Below are 25,316 nucleotides of genomic sequence, written 5' to 3' on the forward strand. Positions count from 1 at the left end.
TCAAAAGATGCTTCAAAGCATTTGTAGCATCGTCTTGACCGTACCCGTTGATTGATCAATTCTTACAGCTTATGACTTGTGATACCAACTAATAGCTTATTGTAGAAAGGTTTTTAGGGCTTATCCAGATAAATTTGCATAATCGCATGAACACATACATAATGGCCTTTCTACAATAAGCTATTAGTTGGTATCACAAGTCATAAGCTGTAAAAATTGATCAATCACAGACGAATATGAAGAGAATATTCGACTGTGATTGATCAATTCTTACAGCTTATGACCTGTGATACTAACTAATAGCTTATTGTAGAAAGGACATAAAGAAAATGATTGGCTGCGTTCAGCAGAGAAAATAAATCAGTAAGCGCTTAGTGATTCTTTAAGATGATTGGTTTATATATTTAGATCCTGTAAGGAACTAAGGGCAAGAACCAATCTTCTTAAAGAATCACTAAGCGCTTACTGATTTATTTTCTCTGCTGAACGCAGCCATTGATCCATTTTCTTATGTATATCTGCTTTTGGATCAACCAATTTCACTATGCATATGTTTATGCGAGTAGGAAAATTTGTCTGGATAGGCTTTAAAAATTGACTAATCACATTGAATATTCTCCTCACATTAGAATATAATTGGTTAATTCTTACGATTTACGCTTATTACTAATAGTGCGCACTGAATGCACATTCGCCGCAGGCAATTGGGCATTTCGGTTCGCACCGTCTTCGCGCGAACCGAAAGATCCAATTGCCTGCGGCGAGAGTGCACTCAGAGCGCACTAGTTTTCCCAAAGAAAAACGCTATAATAGATAACTTATTGTAGAAAGCCTTTTAAGTATAAACTAGGATAATGCATTGCATTTGTCTGCATAATTTTATAACACAACCTGTATTTTCTTAACCATGTGTATCAGGCTGCGGTTTCACTCGTTCAGGAAATGTGTTTGATGTAAATATATTTATATATAATAATATATTGTTAATTTCAGTAGTACAATGCGGTTAAGATTAGATCATGATTGTAGCTTCCTAAAGCTGTTGTTTTGAAAGAGAAAAATATAAACAAAACCGTTTTAGGAAGCTACAAACATGTAAAATGATCTACTATCAATAATATACTCATTATTGCTTTATTCCAATTTGCAAGAAAAGATAATGCAAATTTTATTAGTAGTGCCTCAAAATACTACTGCGCACAAGTATTGCTGCAAGTTTCAACATACAAATACACAAATATTTTGAGTTATGAAGAATGCACCTTAGTGATAACTACTTCAAACTGTATTCATTCTGTACATTTTGTTAGTGTTGCAAAGTTTAAATTAACGATCCGGGCAATCAATAAATACTCCTGGTACGCAGAACAATAGCCGGGAATGGGTATGAAACCGTTGCAATCTGATGGTTGAATAAACCACATGGGCAAGATTCAAACAATGCACGTTAACTCAAATGAATCAGATGGGAACAGAAAATGTTCCTCCACAAATGAATAAAATGGTGCCTGGACAAATACAACAAAATATGCAGGTATGCTCTTTTACTACTAAATTATTTTACTAAAATATACTATGTAATAAAGAAGTTATTTAAGAACATGCAAGAAAAAAATAAGAAAAAGGTGAGAGTGGCATTATATGTTTATTTTTATCATAGTTTCAGATGCAGAATCAGTTACCAGATCAAATATAGTATCATAATACGGGACCAATAGTCAGTATACAGACTAGTACACCGCAACAATTGAGTCAAATTGACTCTGGACAATTAGGTCGTGGTCAGATGCAGCAGCAGTTAAACCATATTCAAAGAAAGGTATAGCATTATTTAATCTTTTTGATCATTTTCACAATTTTTATTGATAATTTATTTATTGGTAATATCCTATTAACATAATTGATATTTTTGTTTTTAGCTGGGTGAAATGATGAATACTGGATTTCATAGCCCACATAACGTTACGCCGAATCAATTTTTGAGACAGAGTCCATCTCCTTCAGCTCCAAGCTTAGCTCGTTTATTGGATACATTAAACTATATGTATGGACCGTCTCCAAATAAATCGTAAAATAATCCTGAAAGTGTAGACTCAACACAAAGTCCTCAGCAAGAAAATCAGGTTTACAGAGATAAAGTCAAACAGCTAAGCAAATAAATAGAGAAGAATGATTGTCAAGATGAGCAGTGAAGGAAGTAAGGAGATACAAATATTATTTGTGATTAAAATATTAAAATGCATATATACCAAAAAATTTTCAAAAATTTATTTTACTGAAAAATAGGTCCAATCTATAAAAATTTATATATTAAAAAATATGTTATAAAGCTTTGAATATATATAACACAAATGTGTAGAATTGTTTTCATAAATGTTGTCAGCATTACAAAAGGAAATATATTTTTTGGTATTATATTGTTTTTCTGATTAACGATTCAAATAAATAATATAATATTTTTATTTGTTTATTTTCTGTCAGATGTCGACTCGGCAAGATCAAGAAACTGTTGAAAATTCTATCAAGTCCCAATAAACGTATGCCATTGGATATAATGCGAAGTTGTCCTGGAAAAATTAGACTTCAAGAGAGAAGATTGTAATGTAATAAGTGACGATGTTGGAGGAACATCAAATTTTCAGTCCGCTATTAGAAGCTGTTAGCGCACATTTCCAATATCTGGTTAACAATCACACATTGCAACGCACTTTTGAACCATGTTTGGTTGCCTTAGCCAGTTTTTCGACTGTTTATACCAGCATATATATTAGGTTATGGAACGATGTTAGTAATTGTCTACAATACATTACTTGAAATAATCTGAGCATATCAAATATTCTGCTAAAAATAATTAAGTATTGTATTCATATCAAAATAGTTGAAATGCCTAGTGTAAACAAAAGTAGTAAGCGGATTTAATACGGATATAGTATTTAAGTTGCATTCTAAAATTCTCTGAGTGTACTGAAAACTTATTGTTTACATTACATATATTTAGTACTCTGAGACTGGTATTCATTGTCGATTTCAAGATCACCTTATGTGATGTAAAGATGCTAATATGGCTCTGACTTGTTGATAACTTGATTTCTTTTTAGTAATATACATTAATTTTAATTTCAACTTACACTCAATTGCATAATCCAACTTGTTTTCTCAACCATAAATTGTGATATTTTACATTAAAAGTTTTAAGAATTTTATAGAAACTCTTTTATTTATTTAAATTGAAGATATAATATGTAACGTACAAATATTTTGTTTCACATAACACTTTTATGGTGGTTATTTTAAATCAATAAACGATAACCGCATTGTATTATTGAAATTAACAATATACCATCACATATAAATAAACTACATCAAACACATTTCCTAAACGAGTGAAACCGTAACCTGATACTCAAGGGCTTTCTACAATAAGCCATTAATCATTACTCATAAGCGTAAACCGTAAGAATTGATCAATCACATTCTAATGTGAGGAGAATATTCGACAACTAATTGGTCAATTCTTACGGTTTACGTTTACAACTAATAGTTAATGAGTTATTGTAGAAAGCCCTTAACATTGATGCGCGTATTAAGGGTGCATTCCATTATTCAATCAGGTTGGTATTCATAATCAATTCATTATTAAGATTATCCAAAGTGCAATCTTAAGATGTTATCAACAAATCAGAGCTGTATTAGCATCTTTACATTACATAAGGTGATCTTGAAATAAGAATCAACAATGAATATCAGCTTCAGAGTACTGAATATACATATGTAATGTAAACGATAAGTTTTCAGTACACTCAGAATTTTAGAATGCAACTTAAATACTATATCCGTATTAAATCGCTTAATACTTCGTTTACACTAGGCATTTCAACTATTTTGATATAAATACAATACTTAATTATTTTTAGCAAAATATTTGATATGCTCAGATTATTACAGCGTTTATTTCCATGAAAATTGTGCATATCTATAAAAGGAAGTGCTTCTGCAATTGAAAGGTCAAGAATATGAATATGTTTATTCTTTTTAGCTGAACTGATTGTTCTAATCTGCATTGTTCAGAATTTATCTTCCTTCTTTCAACAAGAAGAGAAAAGAATGAACTGTGAAGTAGTGCAGTCAGTTTAATTAAAAAAACAGACCTCATGTGAAATGTTACATAGTTTAATATTATAAAGTCTGTTTGCATCACAAGTCTGTTTAAATTAATACAAAGTAATCTCAATTCAACTTTCTGTGTTTTTGACAATATAATGCAATAAATGCTCTTCATGACTTGAATGCTCTTCATGACTTGATTTTTTTTTTAAATAGAGACATCACATATGACAAATAAACAATTTCATAAGTATTAAAAATATTGAACAAAACAAAAAATAACTGACAAGCATGTAACTATACATGGTAATTTAATACAACTACGCGTCCTTGCAAAGTCCGTGTTCTTGATTGAATTCTGAGACGATTTTTCCTCTACGATATTTTTGTTCGACGCTTACTTTTTGAATTGTAACATGATAAAGTTAGCGTATTACAGACCGTGAGCAAGAAGTAAGCAGAGGTTCGCTAACTATACCCTGTTATCATTCAAAAAGTAAGCATCGGACAAAAATTTCGTAGAGGAAAAATCGTCTCAAAATTCAACTAAGAACACGTCTTTACAAGAACGCGTAGTTGTACTGAGTCACCTGCACAACTGGCAAGCATATAACTATCACTGGCAATAAAAAACTGGCAAAATTAAATACGTTTAATTTTGCCAGTTATATAGTTATGTATCCATGTTTTAATTTGAGCAACAGATCGATTAACCAAACACTTATTTCTATCTTTTACTTGGACAATTTTCTTAGCAGATGGCAATTGAGAAATAGCAATTTCTTTTGCAAATTCTTTGAATATTGTATTACGTTCTTCTTCTGTCCAATGTCTTCTTTTTGTTATGCCAAATGGAGATGCTACAAAATAAAATATTATCAAAATTACATCATTCGATAATTTGAATAAAAATTATAAGCAATAACAATGTAATTTTTATTTTATACGTACTAACGTTTTGAAACTATATAAAATATCTATATAAAGTAAAAATAAAAATAAACTTACTACTACGACGTTTTTTCATCTTAGGAATATAAATTTCATCGGAATTATAATCATTATTCAAAATGGCAGACTTTTGTTGCGTTCGCCTTTTTGTTATGTTAGTTTCAAAAAATTTGCTTTCAGACTGCACTGACAAGGATTCATTTATCTCACTCTTTTCAGAATCGCTTTCTTCTCTTTCACTCGAGGAATCTTTTACTGTCTCTTCTATTATTAATAATATAGTATTGTGATAATTGTTATATAGATACCGAATGCTTATAATAAATGTACAAAAAAGGATATTCAAAGTATTTTATAAGAAAAATGCAATATAAGTATTTTATAAGAAAAATGCGGTATTCATTTATATGATGCTTGTAACATCATATAAATGAATACCCCCCAAAAATTAGTATCAAATTAATCATTTTCTCATATATACGAAAGAATATAAAATCTTCGTTAAAAAATTTAATAATATTAAACAAACATAACTAGTTTAAATGAAGATATTTTGTATAGTTTTATTTTTTTAAATTCACCTTATTTTAAATAATAATTTCCACAGATTGAAAGGAAAAGATGTTTGATAGAAAATAACAATATCGTCAAATCAAGAATTAGAATTTTTAACACTATTATTAAAACAATTACAATAATCAAATTCTAATTCAACCGGAAAGTATAATAACACAATCGAAATAATGAAATGGCAATACCGATCAACAGCAGATTTTGGTGCCCAATAATTTCAAGAAATTATTTTAACTCAGAAAAAAGTTAATAAATTAAAGTTTGTCTTTGAAAAATAACTAATTACAATTAATAATTATTTAATTAAAAATTAACTAAGTTGAAAGCTATTAATTTTTTAACGTTATTAGGTAACTTCAAATTTTTTTACTAGTTACTACCCAACCTTGTTAATATACATTATTAACATTTTGTGATTATTTTAGGCAATTTAGAAAGAAAAAAAATTATAGACACTATTAGAAAAAAAGGAAATTTCATACACAATACGGATCCTTCTTTAAACACGGGTACGTTAGTTGTTTGCCGAAGGCCTGCTGAGCAGAGTGGAAAAAGTATAAAAGACTATACGTATTGTGCAAATTGTAAAGGATGGCACGTTAAAAATAATATTAGACACAATTTTAAAGAATGTGCACATGTACCTAAAGGTAGAAATGTTCAAATTTTGGGACGTGCGGTGATAGAAAGGATTCATGAATGTGCAAGTGAAACAGTAAGAAAATTTCAAAAAATTATTGAGCACCAAGATCTGCTGTTGACCGGTATTGCCATTTCATTATTTCAATTGTGTTAAAACAATTATGTTGTGCACTTTAGATAAGTAATGTGATATTGAAATGAAAATATATTATTCAAATTAAGATTATCAAAATTTTTAAAGAATTTATATTCTTGCTTTTATATATATGTGTGTGTGTGTGTGTGTGTGTGTGTGTGTGTGTGTGTGTGTGTGTGCGCGTGTGCGTGTGCGTGTGCGTGCGTGCGTGCGTGTGTGTGTGTGATAATATTTAATACTAATTTTTTTCAATTTACAGAATAATAAAACAAATAGTAAAAATACCTGGATCATTAGCATTGGACTGTTGTGCATCTTCACCTAATGCTGCTTCCAGAAATTTGGTCATTCTAATAATTTCTACCGCTGGTATAGACTGTCGATAGTGGCGTTTGTGAATTTTTTCGTGATGCCCCATAAAGTTTGCCAAATCATCTACTTCATTTTCAGATAAATTCAACGTAATACATGTCGTAGCAATGTGTTTTCGCAATTCAGTACCTCTTAATGCATGTGGCATCTGTGCATCGCACTTTTTAGAGAAATTCCGCATAAGAACACATGCTCTTAAATATTTGAAATTGCGCTTATTGCTATAATTAGGTATTCCAAATACGTAAGGATTATTTTGAGGAACGTTTGCATCCTTTCGATATTTTAAAATTAGTTCAATGCACTGAACTATTTCCATGTCTAAAATCACAGGCACTGTGCGCCCCAATTTGCCACGAATTAAGAACCTCACATATTTATCAGCAATCTATAAACAAAATATTATATTATTTAAATTACACATTAATACATATTTCAACAAGTAAATAACATATACCTGTTTTAAATTTGTTTTTAATGTTTTATATAAATCTGAACAATTTTTTTTTGTTATGCCTTCGCGAGTATTAAAGTCTTCTATGGTAACACGTTCAATTTCTCCAGCTCTTCTCCTATTGAAAACTTGTGTGGATGTAAGTGTAACTTTTGCAAAATCCTGCCATATGTGGAACGTGAATTTCTTTTGAAGCTTTGTATATAATAATCTTCTTTGATTCGATAAATATGAATGTAACTTCTTTATATCCTCCATAGATGGTAGTGTAACTTTCTTCTGTCTTTTATGTTGCGTTATATTTTCTTCTACTATTTTGTTAATAGATGTTCCATAATCTTCTTGCAATATTTTTAAAAAATTTTCAGTTTTTTCTTGCTTTTCTTTGTCATTTGTTTTTATGTTCTCTGTTATTAATAAATTACCGATGTGTTTTAAATATGTTCCAATATTTGACGCAACTGATGGGGCACCGAATTTTTTAGTAATACAATTAAAATCAGCTACTTTATTTACTGCTTTAAGACAATCATCGTATACCGCAGGATTGTATATGTCAGAAAATTCTGTTACTATAGAGTTATATTCTTTTATTGCGATAAGAAACCGTCCTAATAATCGAAGCCTAGCACGTATCATATCTTGTTGATGTTGATGAGTGTACTTGATACATAGCTTATTTGCATATGTTATTAATAATTTATCATATCTGATACATCGTGTAACATCATCTTCCCTTAAAACTGGAAATAAAAACTTTCTTACTGTTTCACTTGCACATTCATGAATCCTTCCCATCACCGCACGTCCCAAAATTTGAACATTTCTGCCTTTGGGTACATGTGCACATTCTTTAAAATGGTGTCTAATATTATTTTTAACGTGCCATCCTTTACATTTTGCACAACACGTATAGTCTTTTATACTTTTTCCACTCTTCTCAGCAGGCCTTCGGCAAACAACTAACGTACCCGTGTTTAAAGAAGGATCCGTATTGTGTATGAAATTTCCTTTCTTTCTAATAGTTTCTATAATTTTTTTTCTTTCTAAATTGCCTAAAATAAAACACAAAATATTAATAATGTATATTAACAAGGTTGGGTAGTAACTAGTAAATAAATTAAAAGTTAACTAATGAAGTTAAAAAATTAATAGCTTTCAACTTAGTTAATTTTTAATGATATAATTCTTAATTGTAATTAGTTATTTTTTAAAGACAAACTTTAATTTATAATATTAACTTTTTTTTTAATTAAAAATTTATTTTGTAAAAAAGATTATAATAACATTATTGACAATGATAAGAAGAAATGTACAATAAAATTTTATAAATTTCTGTAGAATTTAAAAATATGATTACCTTTTGGCAATAATATGAATTTCTGCACTTCAGGTTCCAGTTTATGTACATTTTCTAAATGGCGTGCAATTTTACTTTGAAACTTTTTGCAGTAGTAGCAAAAATTCTTTTTTTGAAGTCCTTTAGGTTGAGAAAATGGAATACTTAAATTTTCTTCTCTACAACCAAATGCATTTACAGAAGAAATGTCTATCAGGGACACTGAAGAATTTTTATCATTATTTGTAGAAACATGATTTCTTTCACATTCTACAATTTCTGTTTCAACTGTAGTTTCTGATGTTGAAGGTAGATATTCAGAAATATTTGTTATATTTGTTGCAGAAGCAATATTATCACTTGTGTCATTACAAGGGAGGATCATATCAACATTATTACTGGAACTCGCAGAAGTTTTGGCAGTAGCATTATCATCATCCAATATATTAGAGTTAATGTCAAAGGGAAATATAAGGTCACCGTTGATAACAATACCTGTCTCAGAATTATTGCCACTGCCATTGAGGTTAACAAATAATTCATTGTTATCAGAATTATGACTATTTATAGCATTGATATTATTATCGTCTAAAAATTTACAGCCTTTGTCATTCCCATAAGACAATACATCATCAAAATTGATATTCGTAGAATTGTTGATATCGATAATATTATCTAGTATACTAAGATCATTGCCATTGCATATGTTATCATTAACGTTCATGGAATAGTTAACATCTCTCACTTCACAACTATTTGGTTCAACATTAGCTACAAAATCAATGCTAGAATTTTTCTCATTGTCCATCATGATATGATTACCATTGTTGTAGGAAGATGTATTATCAGAAGTGTTTCCATTCATGGAATTTGTGGCATTAATATCATCAACCCTTTCTAAATTATTGCCCTTATCAAAGGAAAATGTTACGTTCAGATTTCCTGTCTTTTCTCTATTATCTTTATTATCGCAATTATTGATAAACGCTATCTTATCAGAGTCAGTACGTATCACAGGATTACTAATGTTACTCTCACCATCGTTTACTGTATTGCATATGTTATCATTAACGTTCATGGAATAGTTAACATCTCTCACTTCACTACTATTTGGTTCAACATTAGCTATAAAATCAATGCTAGAATTTTTCTCATTGTCCATCATGATATGATTACCATTGTTGTAGGAAGATGTATTATCAGAAATGTTTCCATTCATGGAATTTGTGGCATTAATATCATCAACCCTTTCTAAATTATTGCTCCTATCAAAAGAAAATGTTACGTTCAGATTTCCAGTCTTTTCTCTATTATCTTTATTATCACAATTATTGATAAATGCTATCTTATCAGAGTCAGTACGTATCACAGGATTACTAATGTTACTCTCACCATCGTTTACTGTATTGCGATCAGATCTTTTATCAAAAGATATTGTATTCTTCTCAAAGTCTATGCAGTTAATCGAACTAGTGATATGCTTATTAACACTACTGACATGCTGTACTTCTTTAATGACTGCAAGAATCGAAATCATACATATAAATCTTTACTAATCTACACTCATTCACTTTATTAAAAAATAGAAATTTAATATTTTTAATGTTAGCTAGAATTTAACATAAAAATACTTACTACTTTTAGCATCAGTCACTAATTTTATATTTTGTAAAGCAATTCTTGGCATATTTGTGTTTAAATTTTTAGCAATTTTTATAAGTTGATATTTATTTTCTGTAAAATAAATTTTCAGGTTTAATTATTTCGAAAATCACAAGTTAACACCGGAATTATTGCCTGAATTTATTAAGATAAAAAAAGTTGTAAGGTACAAAAACTATTTTGATGTTCTTATCATTATTTGTATTTAGGATTATAGATTTGTTAAAATATTTATATTACTTTACATAAATATAAAGTGATACTTACTATTTCGTGCGATTACACGTAAAATACATTTTTCTTTGCGATTCTCGTCAACAACACATTTAACGTATAGCTCTCTTGTATTGCTTGACACATAATATTTATTATGATGACATAATAATAATGTATACTGTGACATTTTTCACTTGTAGACCAGTCAAAATGTACGAATATAATAAAATTATTCAATGAAGCTTTACGTTAGTCGTTAGCCAGGCATTAGGCTCCCATGGACAAAAACAATTGAAGTACTAATTCCGTTCAGTGGTATCCCGCGCGCGGTATTTTTTCAAACGCGGTGTTTTTTTAATGACTACCGTTCATGAAACGCAGAAAAATTTGCCGTTAGATAGAAAGCAACAGGCCAATTACAGGACAAGTTCAAGCCAAAAAAGTGACCAGGATCACTTTGACCAATATTAAGTATACCTCTGAAGAATGGAATGTCTGTGATTGGCCAATTTCATAACCATGGATGTTACTAAACTCTATTAATGGCGATGTGTAAACGTAGTCATGTCTTCGCACTGCTTTTTATATGAACATTTCAATAAACAAAAATTTATCTTATATGAAACTCTTGCCTAATGACCTAAGTTACATTTCAGAATATCCTCTCCGAGGAAAATTTGACTAAATATAATATAGTATACTTTATAATATAGTATATGCTCAATGCACTATTTCGAGTGAAATTTTTCTCGGAAAGGAAGTTTTGGTATCAAATCCAAAACTGAATATGTTCAAGAATCGTTCTTATTATTCTCTAAAAGTGGCTTACCCTACTGAAAAAAATCACGTGAATTGTAAATAACAAAAAATAAGCTTAAGCGCTGATGTTACATACATACTTTAAACCGTTGATCTAGCTAGTTATTTCTCCTTGTAGTTACTACATACGTTATTGCGGAAATTTATTAAGATAATAAAAGTTGTAAGGTACGAAAACTATTTTGATGTTCATATCATTATCTGTATTTAGGGTTATAGATTTATTAAAATATTTATATGTTACTTTACATAAATGTAAAGTGATACCTACTATTTCGTGCGATTACGCGTAAAATACATTTTCCTTTGCGATTTGTACTTATAAATAGTTTTACGAATTATTTTATAAAAACTTATATATAAGTTGAAGATATGTCTAATGTACAAATATTTTGTTTCACATAACACTTTTATGGTGGTTATTTTGAATCAACAAACGGTACCCTTGTAAAAAAAATACTACTGTGCAATATTTGTAGAGAGCCTTTAAGAATTGACAAATCATATTCTAATATGAGGTATTCATAATCAATTCTTATTATTAAGATTATTCAAAGTGCAATCTTAAGATGTTATTAACCAATCAAAAAGCCATATTAGCATCTTAAGATATTACTTAAGGTGATTTTAAAATAAGAATCGACTATGACTACCAGCCTCAGAGTACTGAATATATACAGGATGTTGAAAAAAAGTCACATATTTTGATAGCAGGTAGTATTGATCAAAACAAGAAGAAAAGATCTAATTAACATGGGTCCTAAGACTAATATTTTCAAAGATACAAGCTGTTTTGTAATTTGAGCTCTTTGTCATTTTCTTATTAGTTGTGTCATCTTCAGAATGTAATGAACAAAGGAGTAGGGGAGAGTGAGGTACAATGGGGATATCTTTTTTCTCGGAAAATCTAGTAATGGTCGCATTCAGCGATCAGACTCAACAGTCGAATGATTGCTCACTATTATTAGTGTATTCTTCTAGAGCTAAATGTCTTATTGGATGATCTAGAAGAATACCTCAACATGTTGTGTCTGCTGAACGCGTTCATTGTTATCCAACTGTTGAGTCCGCTGAATGCGACCAATCATCTTAAAATACTACCTAGCCGCTCATTGAGCGGTTGTGCTTCTGAATGCACCCAATAATCGCGAAGCGACTTGCAAAAAAGTGGTTCAGCAGATTCAACAGTTGAGTAAACGCTCGCTGTTATTTGTGTATTCTTCTAGATCTAAAGATCTGATTGGATGATCTAGAAGAATATTTCAACATGTAGAGTCTACTGAACGCGCCATATATAAAAAGATTCGATTCGAACAACGAGTTTCGGCCGGGTCTGGGATTCTTGAACAATATCGAATATGAAAATCCTATAATATATGCAACGTTAACTATAGAAATCGCATGCGATATTGTTCAAGAATAAAAGCCCGGTATAGAAACTCTTGAAAATTGTTAATGCAGTGAATTATACAACAGCGGTCATTAATGACTTCCCTAAAAAAGATATGCGTGTTCCAGGCACACGCATCGCATCTAGATGTTCATCACGCATGATTGTTGAATCTGACTTTTCAGATTGGTCAGATTTAATAATCATGCGTAATGAATACACAGATGCGATGAGTGTGTTTGAAATAGCTATAAAAATTAAATATAAGCAATGTAACAATAGCTGAGTTCCGTAAACTGCATATGCGCGCATAATATATAATACACGTAACGTGTATTACAGATAAATGTGCGCATATGTACATTAATGTTGTCATTAATGGCTGTGTTCCGTTTTTACTGGCAGTACTGTAAAATGTATAGTATATGTGACGTGAACTATAAATTTTCAGTACTGCCAGTAAAAACGGAACACAGCCAATATTCCATCTGTTTATCTATAGTTAACGCTCACTTTCATGCAGTTTTGACAGGTGTAAGGTTATGAGGATATGTCAAATGGTTTAATTAATGAAATAAATGATAAAACAATATAAAACGAACCTGAATGTTACCATAACGTTTATTTCATATTTAGGAATTGGTTGCTACCATGATCGACGTGTACTGAAACTGCTGAAAATAAGATAACATACATCATACACATATGAGTGCTCCAAATTTTCTAACTATTATGATTGCCGAAGTGTGCATGAATACTGCTAGGAAATAAAGATAATTGGGTAGAATGCACATAATTGAAGCAGTTTTTAATTCTTTTCTTTCCTCGAATGCGTCACATTTCTCAGGGATAATGTGTATCGTTTCAACAGATTTGTATTTAAATCAATGTTGTAATAACTTTATTGTTAGTCCAACATGTATTTTTAATTAACGTTTGAAACAAACATCTCATGATTAAAAGAAAGTAATAACATGATTCTAATGTCTGTAGTGTGATTAATTTTAAAAGCTGGGTGTTAGAGGTCATAGCTCTTCGCTTTCGGATACAGAAGTTTGTAAATTAATTAACCATTAAGTAAGATAAGTTGAATTTGACTGCTGTTTATTCTAATAACATTATTATAATAAAAAGGTATTCAAGATGTCATTTACCTTACTTATTAAGTAATTATGTTACACACTCCTTAATCTGAATGCAAAGAACTGAGACCTCTAACACTTAGCTTTTAAAATTAATCAGACTACAGCCATTAGAATCATATTATTACTTTCTTTTTATCATGAGATCTTTGTTTCAAACATTAATTCTTTAAAAATACACGTTGCATTGACAATAAAGCTGTTACAACATTGACTTAAAGACAGTTTTGTTGAATCGGCATACATTTTCCCAGATAAATGTGACAAACGCATTCAAGGATTGAAGGAAGTCAAAAACGTGTTTAATTATGTGCATTCGACCAATTATCTTTATTTCCTAGCATTATTCATGTACACTTCGACAATTATTTTCAGCAGTTTCAATACACGTCGATCATGGTAGCAATCAATTATTAAATATGAAATAAACGTTCTGGTAACATTCGCATTCGTTTTATATGGTTTTAACATTTATTTCATTAATTAAACAATGTGACATAACCTCATAACCTCACACCTGTCAAATTGCACGAGAATGAGCGAGCGTGAATTTTACATAAACATCAGATGTAAGCAATGTAACAATGTTGTTATTAAAATTGGGAACTTCCATCTAATGTTTATCTATAATTAATGCCTGCTCACTTTCATGCTGTTTGACAGGTGTAAGGTCATGAGGTTATGTCACATGGTTTAATTAATGAAATAAATGTTAAAACAATATAAAATGAATGAAACAGTGTTCCAACTACTAGTCGACACTTTGTAACAGTGTGTAACACTGTGTAGCACAGTGAATTACTTTTTGTTCCGTTGCAAAGCACCCATTATGTACGATACAATGGCAGTTTCCGGGACATTATTATTTCTAATAAGTTTGACGACAAAAATATTAAGTCTGATGCAATAAAGTTTTTGAAAACAATTTAAATATTAATATTATTGAAAGAATCTTACATATAATTTATCTGTAACGATCAATTTTAACATTATGTATAGTTTTTCTGATCAGTCCTGAAAACTGTTACGTATGATACAATGGCAGTTTCCGGGACATTATTATTTCTAATAAGTTTAACGACAAAAATATTAAGTCTGATGCGATAAAGTTTTTGAAAACAATGTAAATATTAATATTATTGAAAGAATCTTACAAATAATTCATCTGTAACGATCAATTTTAAAAATATTATTATGTCCCGGAAACTACTTATTATATAAAGTCAAATACCAATGAAATGGCATATTTCAGGACTTTGTCGTATTTTTGACATTAACTGATATAAAATACTTTATTTTATAATCAGAATTATCAGTTTTTCTTTCTTAATCATATTTCTATTCATGAGAAGCGATTTCGTTCGATAATAATGTAATATATACGAAATAAATAAAAGGTCCTGGAAACTGCCGATCCATATATAATTAAATTGGCAAAGAAAAGTAAGATATATATATAAAAAAATCAGGTACTATCTGATTTATATTAATGTCCTGCAAAATTTAAAACAATAAAAACAGATAGTATAAAAATGTCCCGAAAACTGCCTCTGGACATACATATATATATATATATATATATATATATATATATATATATATATAGTTTACACTTTCCAATATTTTAATTATTATTATACATACGTTTTCTAATTATACTACAAATAAATATTACAAAGGAAAAGAGAATTACCGTCTGAAATATCCTTATTTCTTAACTTTTGTAACATTAAATTTACTTCGTCATTTTTAATGTTACATGTTGAATGTTTTATTATAACGTCCACAAATTGTTGCCATATATTTAAATCCAATTTTACTTTACTTAAATTCATTGTATCAAAATCTTGAACAATTAATTGATATCCCTGTGGATGTTTCAAAACAGACCATCTATTCAGTAGATTATGCAAAGTTTTTTCTTCAAAATTGTTAATATGTTTCCGTCTGATATCAAAAGTAGCTAGCCAATGTTGGAGAACTAGTTCCCATGGAGCAACGTTTTCATCTAACCATTTCATACTGTCTTGGACTTTTTGATCTATGTCCTGTGGAGCTGTATAAAATTAAATTATATTTTAAAATTACAAACATAATTTTATTCAATCTTGCAAACTCAAACCAAATTGATAAAAAATGTAATAATTGACTGTTAAAAATTTATCATTTTTACTATACTTTATGATTTCAAAACTCGAAACGCAAGTTTTGTCAAATACATATATGTACACGTACAAATGTATTTATAAATATATATATTTTTATATACTTTGCAATATATGTATACATACAGAGATACATATATATGTTGCAAAAAACTTTTACTAAAAATGTGTTTTTGATGAAGAGAACGTATAAGTATTAATTCAAAATTTATTAGACTATTTGGACTACGGAATTTAATAAACGTTTAAACTGTATTATTACCGATTATAATTTTAAAACTAATGACAGAAAAAAAATTTTATTATTTTAAATACGCATACCATTATTTTCTTTTTCATTTTCTTCTTTTTTCAATTTAGTTTCAAACTTTTTATATAAGGTACATCGATTTCGCCACATGTTCATTAGTTTTCCACGCGCAACCATAGATTTTTTAATAACAGAATTTTTCTTTGATACGGGAGGGATATAATACGAGGTGTGTTCAAAAAGTATCGCGAATTTTGAATTTTCGCGGGTTACGTATATTCGAATTTCGATCTTTTTGTGGCGTTATGTTGGTACTCATGTCTCTCACTTATGCCGACAAGCTCGGCCATTTTGAATGTTCACTTAATTGTTGACAGCTGCTTTGCTTGCACGTGTTTTGGATCGTCTTCGATTTTTACCTATTCAAAAAAATGGATCAAAGAACCTGTATCAAATTTTGTGTGAAAAACGAAATTAAGTGCGCGGATGCATTCCGAATGTTGACTGTGGCATACGGAGAAGCTACCTTGGACCGAAGCAACGTTTATCGGTGGTACAAAATGTTCTCAGAAGGCCGAGAAGATGTGAACGACGAAGAGCGTGCCGGACGCCCGAGCACTTCAACAACAGACGAAAAAATTAATGAAGTGGAGAAAATGGTATTGGCCAATCGTCGAATCACCGTTAGAGAAGTTGCTGAGGACCTAAACATATCGATTGGCTCGTGCCATTCGATTTTTATCAATGATTTGGGCATGAGACGGGTCGCCGCGAAATTCGTACCAAAATTGCTCAATTGCGACCAAAAACAGCATCGCATGAACATTGCTAATGAGATGTTGGACTCTGTCCGCGACGACCCAAATTTGCTCCAGAGGGTCATAACTGGTGACGAATCGTGGGTTTATGGTTATGACGTGGAAACCAAAGCTCAATCATCTCAATGGAAGCTGCCGCACGAACCAAGACCGAAAAAAGCGCGCCAAGTTCGGTCGAATGTGAAAGTTTTGCTGACAGTTTTCTTCGATTGCAGGGGCGTGGTGCATCATGAGTTCTTGCCACAGGGTAGAACGGTCAATAAGGAATATTACCTGCAAGTTATGCGCAATTTGCGCGAAGCAATCCGCCAGAAACGCCCGGATTTGTGGAAGAACAAAAATTGGCTTTTGCACCACGATAACGCCCCTGCTCACACATCGTTGCTTGTGCGCGACTTTTTGGCCAAAAACAACACACTAATGATGCCGCAGCCACCGTATTCCCCAGATCTGGCCCCCTGTGACTTTTTCTTGTTCCCTAAACTGAAGAGGCCCATGAAAGGACGACGTTACGCTACGCTTGACGAGATAAAGACGGCATCGAAGGAGGAGCTGAACAAGATAAAAAAAAAATGATTTTTTGAAGTGCTTCGAAGATTGGAAAAACCGTTGGCACAAGTGTATAATATCTCATGGGGATTACTTTGAAGGGGACAAAATAGATATTCATGAATAAATAAATAATTTTTGAAAAAACACAAAATTCGCGATACTTTTTGAACACACCTCGTATGTTGTGGCTACTTCAGTCGGAAAAGTGTTAATTATGTTTTTTGATAAACATTCAGCCAAATCGTTTGTCAATCTATATAAAACAGTAGAAAGATATTAATAAGACAATGTAACAAATTAAAAAATATATTAATAAAAATAAGATAAAATATGTAAAAACATACTTTGCATTTTTGTTTTCGATGTCATTAATGATAATGTCGCACAACTTATTTCTAAAATTTTCTTGCAGTTGATTTTCTCTTTCATAATAATTTAAAATCTGTTGGCCTATTTTATATTTTAAAAGTAAGTCCTTTAAATTTATCATAGATTGTTTGAAATCATTTGTACAATTATTTTGTGGATTCTCATTACTCAAATCAGGTAAATTAATTAAAGTTTCAATTTCTTTTTCGTCATCTAGCTTCTGTTATAAAAAAAGTCAATTTTTAAAACATATTGCTTACTTGCTATAACAAAAAAATGGTATTTTTGAAAAGAAAAGAAAAGGAGAAAAGAATCTTTGAAATTCTTATTACTGCCAGAATTATATAACTGAGCTTCTAATTGAAAAAAGAAATGAGGAAAAAAAATTTTAGATAAAGTTTCATAAATCAAAAAAATTTGTATTTAAAGATTTATTTTTATCATAGATGAAAATGTAATACACTTAAAAAAAGACTCAGCACACTAATGATCTTTTATTCCACTACAATCAAATATTATGCAAAAATCGTATTTAAAGATATTTTTATGATTTTTATATTTTAATGTTTTAATGATTCAAAATGTTTAAGGTTTTTCGGAAAACCTTGTTTTTTTAGTAATGACATTGTACCAAACGAGCGATATAATTAAAACAATTCGCAACTTTTAAATATGTATTATAATTATGTAAAAAAAAAATGTTTGAAAAAAGTAAAAAACATACCATTCTTTTTTTTGTTGGCGAACTTTCGACCATTTGACGTGTAATATTGAAATGCTTTTTCCAATATGATAAAAATATTACTCTTTGACCAATAATCGGTATTAATTCAGATATTATAGCTTCTGATAAATGTTCTAATGTGTCTTTAGTAATCTTGTTTTCTAAAACAGTAAAGCATCAAAATTATTGTACTATCACACATAATATAACATCTTTTCACTTTAAAAAAATTAATTTCTTAAAAAATTTAGCATACTGTCTGTGAAAATTAAAATAAAGAAAGAATATCATTAGGAATACATTTTCCTTTAAAACGTAAAAAATAAATATTTTTTAAAGCAATATTTTTACATTTAATATAAATATAAACAATAAAAAAAGATGTTACAAAAAGCCTATTGTTGCCCTACTTGGGGAAAGGAAAAGAAACATTTCTTACAATTTTTGAATCGCAGAATTCGATAATGTTAATTAAAAATAATGGAAACACATAGACAATTTAAATCGGAAAAATGCTTGGCACCGCAATTATTCACAAGACAAAATGTAACGTAATTTTAATTAACACTATTGAATTCTTTGCTTTAAAAAGTAAAAGAAATATTTCTTTTACTTTCTCCGAGTAGGGCAAAAACAAACCTTTTCATAATGCCCTTCTTTATAAAAATATCAAATGTATTTCTTAAGTAATAGAATATTATAAGTTTTATATAATAACTTTTAAAAATAAAACATTTTATTTTATTAAAAAATATATAATAAATGTTACATTGTTACATACAAAGTAATGTTGAAAACCAAAGACGTTAATGGATATATTTTACAACATATTTATTTATTTATGTAAATATTTCTTTAGTTAGTGTTCTTTTTCTAGTTTTTTATCTACATAACTATTTCAATGAAATCATAAGATCTTTTTGTTTAATTAATTAAACCAAAAGGTTTTATAATTTTATTGAAAATATGTCCATTAACATCTAGCGTTTTCCATATGAATTTGTATGTAATAATCTAATATTTATTATATATTCTTTTAATAAACTACATATTACAAACATGATAAAACATGACAAGCGATATTAACAATTAAACAACTTACTTTCAAAATTTTCAATGAGATTTTCCAGCTTTAAATCTTTTAATATTTTTCGAGTCTCTTCATCAGCCATGTTATAGAACCTATTTATAATATAATGATATAATTACAAAAATGAGAATTTTGAGATTGATTCGTTGATTGTTGATTTGTATTGCTGAGTCAACATATTGTAAAATGCAAGAACAGTAGTTTCCTTGACGTTTGCACAGAATGTAATAAATTCAAAATGCGATCATAAATATATGTATGTTAAATTGCTCAAGTCACACTACGTTTCTAAATTTACGAAATAACAAAAAAGTCCACAAAAAGTATAACAATGGCCACGAAAGCATCGAAATTGCGAACAAAAATGTCTATCTATGCTAGCAGCCTGTCCCGACAAAAACGTATCAAGGGCCTATATGAAATATAATCAAGACGCATTAGGATTGAATGTTACTCAAATCGTAAATGTATGACTTTAATGTACTTACAGCAAAATAACGAATCTAAAATACAGGAAAATGGACTCCAAACGATGAAATAGCACGCGGTCGCGGCACCACAAGGCACACAGAACACAGAATTACAATCACGGACACGAAACACTCGTCGCGCGTGATGGCGTTTGTCTTTTGTCGCTCGCTATGTCTTAAGGATCGTACACACTAGCGCGATGTGCGACGTGTTGCGCATGGCAATATGCGATAGACGATATCCAGTGATTGCACTGGTAAAGACCGTTTCATTTAAAAAGAATAAATTGATCAATCAAAGTTGATTATGAGGAAACTAATCAATTATGATTATTCTCCTTAATTAGTCATTTTTTTAAACTAAAAGACAAAATTACTATATTTTAATAAATATTTATTTGAGTACTACTAAATGTTTAATAATACTATTAAATGTAAATATATTTATTTAGTATACTTAAGAACCATTAATTTTATTTTATTAATTTTTTATTGAATAATACTAAGTATCACGCAAATAAATTTTTCAAATATCTTTTTTTTGTGTAGAATGCAAAAGTATTATCACTAGTCGGCATAGGGTATCGTATCCAAAAATGTGTTTTTTACGGCCAATGAAGTGTACACACATAATTCAAATAAATATTTTTTTGTTTCAAATTAAAGATATTAACTACATTCGATTTCTTAATTTAAAAGATATTAAATTTACTAAAGTAATAAATAATTTCTTTGTTTTTGGCTATTTGTTTTAAAAAAACAGATTTTCTTCATTTTAATAAATATATATTTTTTTTTTAATAAATATTTTCTTATTTTTAAATATTTCATATTTGATTTTAAAAATAATGATATTTTTCTTAATTCAAAGAATAATTTCATAGATGAAATGTAACGCTTTTCTAAATAAAATAAATATTTATTTAAGTCAAAACATTTAATTTCAATGTAATGTATTTATTTAATCAAAAAAGATTTTTTTCTCAGTGTGGGTATATAAATATTTTGGAAATTGTACGTATGATGAAAAATCTTACTAGAGAGAGAATGTAGTCTTATGGAGAGCAAAATATAGTGGATATCTAAGACTTACTATTAGTTGAAATTTATGAAGGTGCGAGTAATTTGGTGTTCGGCGGAGCGGATTCAGCTTACAACGGCGGACGGCTGGTCAACAATTGGCCGGAACTTGCGATGGAACTTGTTTACTTCATTTTCACAGCTGCGCGTCAAATTTAAGTGTGATGAATACGAATCCGAACGTCACAAACTCGGACATATAATGTCAGGGAATGTGCGACGGATCGAACTGGAGTGAATTATGAATCGCGAACAACAAATGACAAAATGACTAAATGACCCAAATGACTAAAAAATGACTAAATGACTAAAAGGACTATTGACCGAAAAATGACGAAATGACTGAAAAATGACCGAAATGACCCGGAGCTCCTTCTTTTTATACCCGATTCTGCCTATGGTTCCTATGGGATTTTAATCCGCAGGTGTACTGTCTCTTATTGTTGCCCACGCGTTCTCAAAACATTCGGTTTCTAATCTGTTTTTCTTTTGGGTAATCCATCCTATCGGTTAGGTTCCTTAGAAGATAGTTACCTATTATTTGTGCGACAAGTGTTTCGTGTCGATGGGGTCAATCATCCGCGTTTCAACGCTTGCTTCCGCCAAAACCGGCACGTGTCAAGCGTAGACCAACCGTGTTGACTCGACCGGACAATTTTAGCTTATTTGCGCGGTTAAGATAGACCAATTGTTCGCGATTTTTGGCTTGGCCGCATCGATTTCGAAAAAAAAGAATTGTTACTCCGCAGGACGTAACACTATTAAGTCCATAGCCGGCAACTTAGTAAAATTTCAAGTGTAGAGTTCTGCTATCTGTTGGAGGAGGGGGGGGGAGAGAAGCTAAAAAAATTAATAAAAGCTTTATTAGCCGAATAAACAGAGTCGAAATCCCCCTTCAGTGGTTTTGTCTGAAATTTGACCCACCTTTTTGTCATTAAAGAAAACTAAGTTTCCCAAATTTTCAAGTTCCAAGCTTCTTCCTATCATCCAACCTTAAAAAAAATGTTTTTTTGGTAAATAATTTTTTTCTCTGCAAGTTTTTAATAAATTGATTTAAAATTTTAATTGGTGGTAAATATTATTCAGATCCATAACTACTAATTTTTGTTTTCCATTTTGACAGGAAATTTTAATTTTACAAGCCAAAAAGTATTTCAAATTGTAATATTTTGTCTCTCATAAGACTTGACACCTCTATATTATAATTATAGTTACATTTTCGTGCAAACTACTTCCTTGATGTTTTTCAGAATTTTTTTCCGTGAGAACATCCTTAAATACCCCAAAAACCGCTTTTTTTATCTTTTTCTGCAAATTTTCTTGATTTTTGCTTGTAAAGACTATTTTGTGGCTCTGTCCGATAACTTTTTGATTTTTCACGGTAACAGAGCTCATTATTAAGCATCAGTAACTAATAAATTAAAAATATATCACGTTTCTACTTGTTTTGGTCATTTTCGTGATTTTTTAATCTATGACTACATCGGTCATATTTTAAGCGTGATTTTTTAATCTATGACTACATCGATTCGCTTATGCAACTAGATAATTTTTGCTATTACTCATTACAATCGAAAATGCCATCAAAACTTTTTTAATCTTAACAACAATGTACTTCAATCGGTTTTCACGATACCATTCTAACAAACACAAAGTTACCATCGTATTAATGTTGTAATTTCCCACTCAGCAATGTTGCATAACACACTCGATATATTACATTTACATTGTTGATAGAGAAATTATACTAACATTTACGTAACGATGACTTTATACTTGCTGGAAATGCTTTCAGTGCATAAAATTTTTTTTCTTTCAATGTATAATAATCTAGTTTGGGAAATATCTAGTTTTTTTAAATATACAAACAAGGAATGAGTTTAAGAGCAGTACTTGGTGTTATATGCAAGGGTCAATAAACTAAAACATTACTAATTGAATATGATAAATGTTTCGACTAATTTTCATTCTTCTTTGTTATAGAAACAAATTTCAAGATCTGTAAAATTCAATAATGTTCGTCTGGTCGTACTTATGACATATCAAAATACATACTGTGTAACTAATTACCAGTGATGCAGAAATAGTTATTTAATGTTTGTCTCGGTAATTATCCAAAAGTTACCAGATTATACAAAATGTATATACAAAATGTGCATCGAATCGTATTTTTTATGTAATGGTCTCATAGAACGTTGTAAGAAGATAAAGCTTTCGGAACATCAATTTTGGTTGAAAGGCTCAAATTGCACAATTACAAATTTAACATATTTTTAAAATTTGTCTTGGAGCATTTAAAAATGCTAATATGAATCCTGAAAATATATTTTCAAAACTCATAAGTACAATAATTATTTTTCTTGTTACTTTAATTTCAAATTGACTTTAATTTACATTTTATAATATTTTGACTTGTTCAGCATTTATTTTATTTAGTTCTAATTTATTTATTTTATTAAGTTTTTATTTGCTAATATTTTAATTTTATATTTTGACAAACATAACTTGTATTTATATTAACTTATTGTCGTCTTATTTATTTATTTATTTGTTAATTTTTTAAATATGCTGAATTTGTAACTGTGCAATTTAAGCCTTTCAACCAAAATTCCAAAAATTTTCTTTTTTGTCAACTCCGAAACCAAATGTTTTCTTACAACATTCTATGAGACCAACATTACGGAATTTTATTACAGATTTTGAAATTCGTTTCTACAACAAAAAAGGACAATAATTACAAGTAGAAACGTTTATTATATTCAATTAGTAATGTTTTAGTTCATTGATCCTTGCTTATAACACCTAGTACCACTCTTAAACCCGTTCCTTGTTTGTATATTTGAAAATGAATAAAATCCTTCTTCATATGACATATTCTCTTTTTACGTAATACTGACTTTGTATTACAGGTCGAATAATTTTTAAAATTGTTAAAAAATTATTTCATAATAAAATTGCAGACAGCAAATAAATAATCTCCTTTGTTTTAAGAGCTGGACTTGATTTGAACTGTAAATGTTTAATATTTCTCAAACTAGATGTTATCCATTGAGAGGAAAAGGATTTTATGCACTGAAAACATTCCCAGCAAATACAAAGTTACCGTTATGTAAATGTTAATATATTTTCTCACTCAACAATGTAAATGTAATATATCGAGTGTGTTATGTAACATTGCTAAATGAAAAATTACAACTAACATTAATACGACGTAACTTTGTATTTACTAGAATGGCATCGTGGAAACCGATTGAAATATGTTTTTCTTGAGTTAAAAAAGTTTTGGTAGCATTTTCGATTATGATGAATAACAGCAAAAATTATCTAGTTGCATAAGCAAATTAATGTGGACATAGATTAAAAAATCAAGCTTAAAATATACGAAAATGACAAAAACAAGTAAAAATGTGATATTTTTTAAGTTATTGGTTAATGATGCTTGATGATAGACTGTTCCCGAGAAGAATAGAAAAGTTATTGGACAGAGTCACGAAATAGTCTTTACAAGCAAAAATAACCATGAAAATTAGGCAAAAAAAGTGAAAAAGCGGTTTTTGAGGTATTTAAAAGTGTTCGCATGGAAAAAAATTGTGAAAAAAATCAAGGAGGTTATTTGTACAAAAATGCAACTATCATTAAAATATAGAGGTAGCAAGTCTTATGAGAGACGAGATATTACAAGTTAAAATATTTTTTCGGCTTGTTAAATTTGAATTTCCTGTCAAAATGGAAGACACATATTCGTAGTTATGAATCTAAATAATATTTATTACCAGTTAAAATTTCACATCAATTCATTAAAAACGCGCAAAGAAAAAATTATTTACCAAAAAACATTTTTTAAAAGTTATGAATAATAGGAAGAAGCCTAAGGCCTGAAAATTTGGGAAACTTAGGATAACCTTAACGATGTCGTTATGGTATCGTTGCGTAGATTTTTTGTATCAAGTAATAGCTGCGCAATGATACCATAACAACATTGTTAAAGTTACAGAATC

The 25,316-nt window shown here is 29.6% G+C and overlaps 2 protein-coding genes and 1 long non-coding RNA gene across 5 annotated transcripts in view; 1 reads left to right on the top strand and 2 right to left on the bottom strand.

The window, feature by feature from the left end:
• Window positions 1-20,564, bottom strand: part of LOC113005941 — a 29,313-nt gene extending 8,749 nt beyond the window's left edge. The window contains exons 1-7 of the mRNA XM_039446995.1: window positions 20,257-20,564; window positions 19,781-19,860; window positions 18,679-18,839; window positions 17,930-18,174; window positions 17,760-17,838; window positions 16,287-16,416; window positions 15,494-15,856 (exon numbers count right to left, since the gene is read on the bottom strand). Coding sequence (XP_039302929.1) covers window positions 15,494-15,856; window positions 16,287-16,416; window positions 17,760-17,838; window positions 17,930-18,174; window positions 18,679-18,839; window positions 19,781-19,850 — 1,048 coding nt within the window. The 5' untranslated portion in view covers window positions 19,851-19,860; window positions 20,257-20,564. The remainder of the gene's footprint in view (window positions 1-15,493; window positions 15,857-16,286; window positions 16,417-17,759; window positions 17,839-17,929; window positions 18,175-18,678; window positions 18,840-19,780; window positions 19,861-20,256) is intronic.
• LOC120357059 lies at window positions 712-9,063 on the top strand. Of its 2 annotated transcripts, XR_005574248.1 has the most exons (6): window positions 712-953; window positions 1,311-1,534; window positions 1,661-1,819; window positions 1,920-2,197; window positions 2,482-2,603; window positions 8,917-9,063. It is a non-coding gene; the product is annotated as an uncharacterized LOC120357059 (long non-coding RNA). The 2 variants fall into 2 exon arrangements; XR_005574247.1 differs by lacking the exon at window positions 8,917-9,063 and having other exon boundaries at window positions 2,482-4,281.
• LOC120357056 lies at window positions 4,543-12,021 on the bottom strand. 2 transcript variants are annotated; one of them, XM_039446432.1, is made up of 6 exons: window positions 10,207-12,021; window positions 8,593-10,089; window positions 7,236-8,287; window positions 6,692-7,166; window positions 5,113-5,319; window positions 4,543-4,964 (listed from the first exon to the last, which is right to left on the bottom strand). In XM_039446432.1, the coding sequence occupies exons 1-6, from the start codon at window positions 10,256-10,258 to the stop codon at window positions 4,747-4,749; spliced, it is 3,501 nt and encodes a 1,166-aa protein (XP_039302366.1). In that variant the 5' UTR covers window positions 10,259-12,021; the 3' UTR covers window positions 4,543-4,746. The 2 variants fall into 2 exon arrangements, with proteins under 2 accessions (XP_039302366.1, XP_039302367.1); XM_039446433.1 differs by lacking the exon at window positions 10,207-12,021 and having other exon boundaries at window positions 8,593-9,836; window positions 9,964-10,097.
• Window positions 20,565-25,316: the final 4,752 nt, after the last annotated feature.

This window comes from Solenopsis invicta, chromosome 3, assembly GCF_016802725.1.
Source record: "Solenopsis invicta isolate M01_SB chromosome 3, UNIL_Sinv_3.0, whole genome shotgun sequence".
NCBI classification, from domain to species: Eukaryota; Metazoa; Arthropoda; class Insecta; order Hymenoptera; family Formicidae; genus Solenopsis; species Solenopsis invicta.

What these genes read in the sequence shown, in the direction of transcription:
- LOC120357056 (XM_039446432.1), bottom strand. Translation starts at nt 10,258, where the DNA reads ATGCCAAGAATTGCTTTACAAAATATAAAATTAGTGACTGATGCTAAA. An exon ending in TAAAAACAAATTTAAAACAG is followed by an intron (nt 7,167 to 7,235) that starts GTATATGTTATT and finishes TTTTGTTTATAG; the next exon opens with ATTGCTGATAAATATGTGAG. An exon ending in GTCCAATGCTAATGATCCAG is followed by an intron (nt 5,320 to 6,691) that starts GTATTTTTACTA and finishes TATTAATAATAG; the next exon opens with AAGAGACAGTAAAAGATTCC.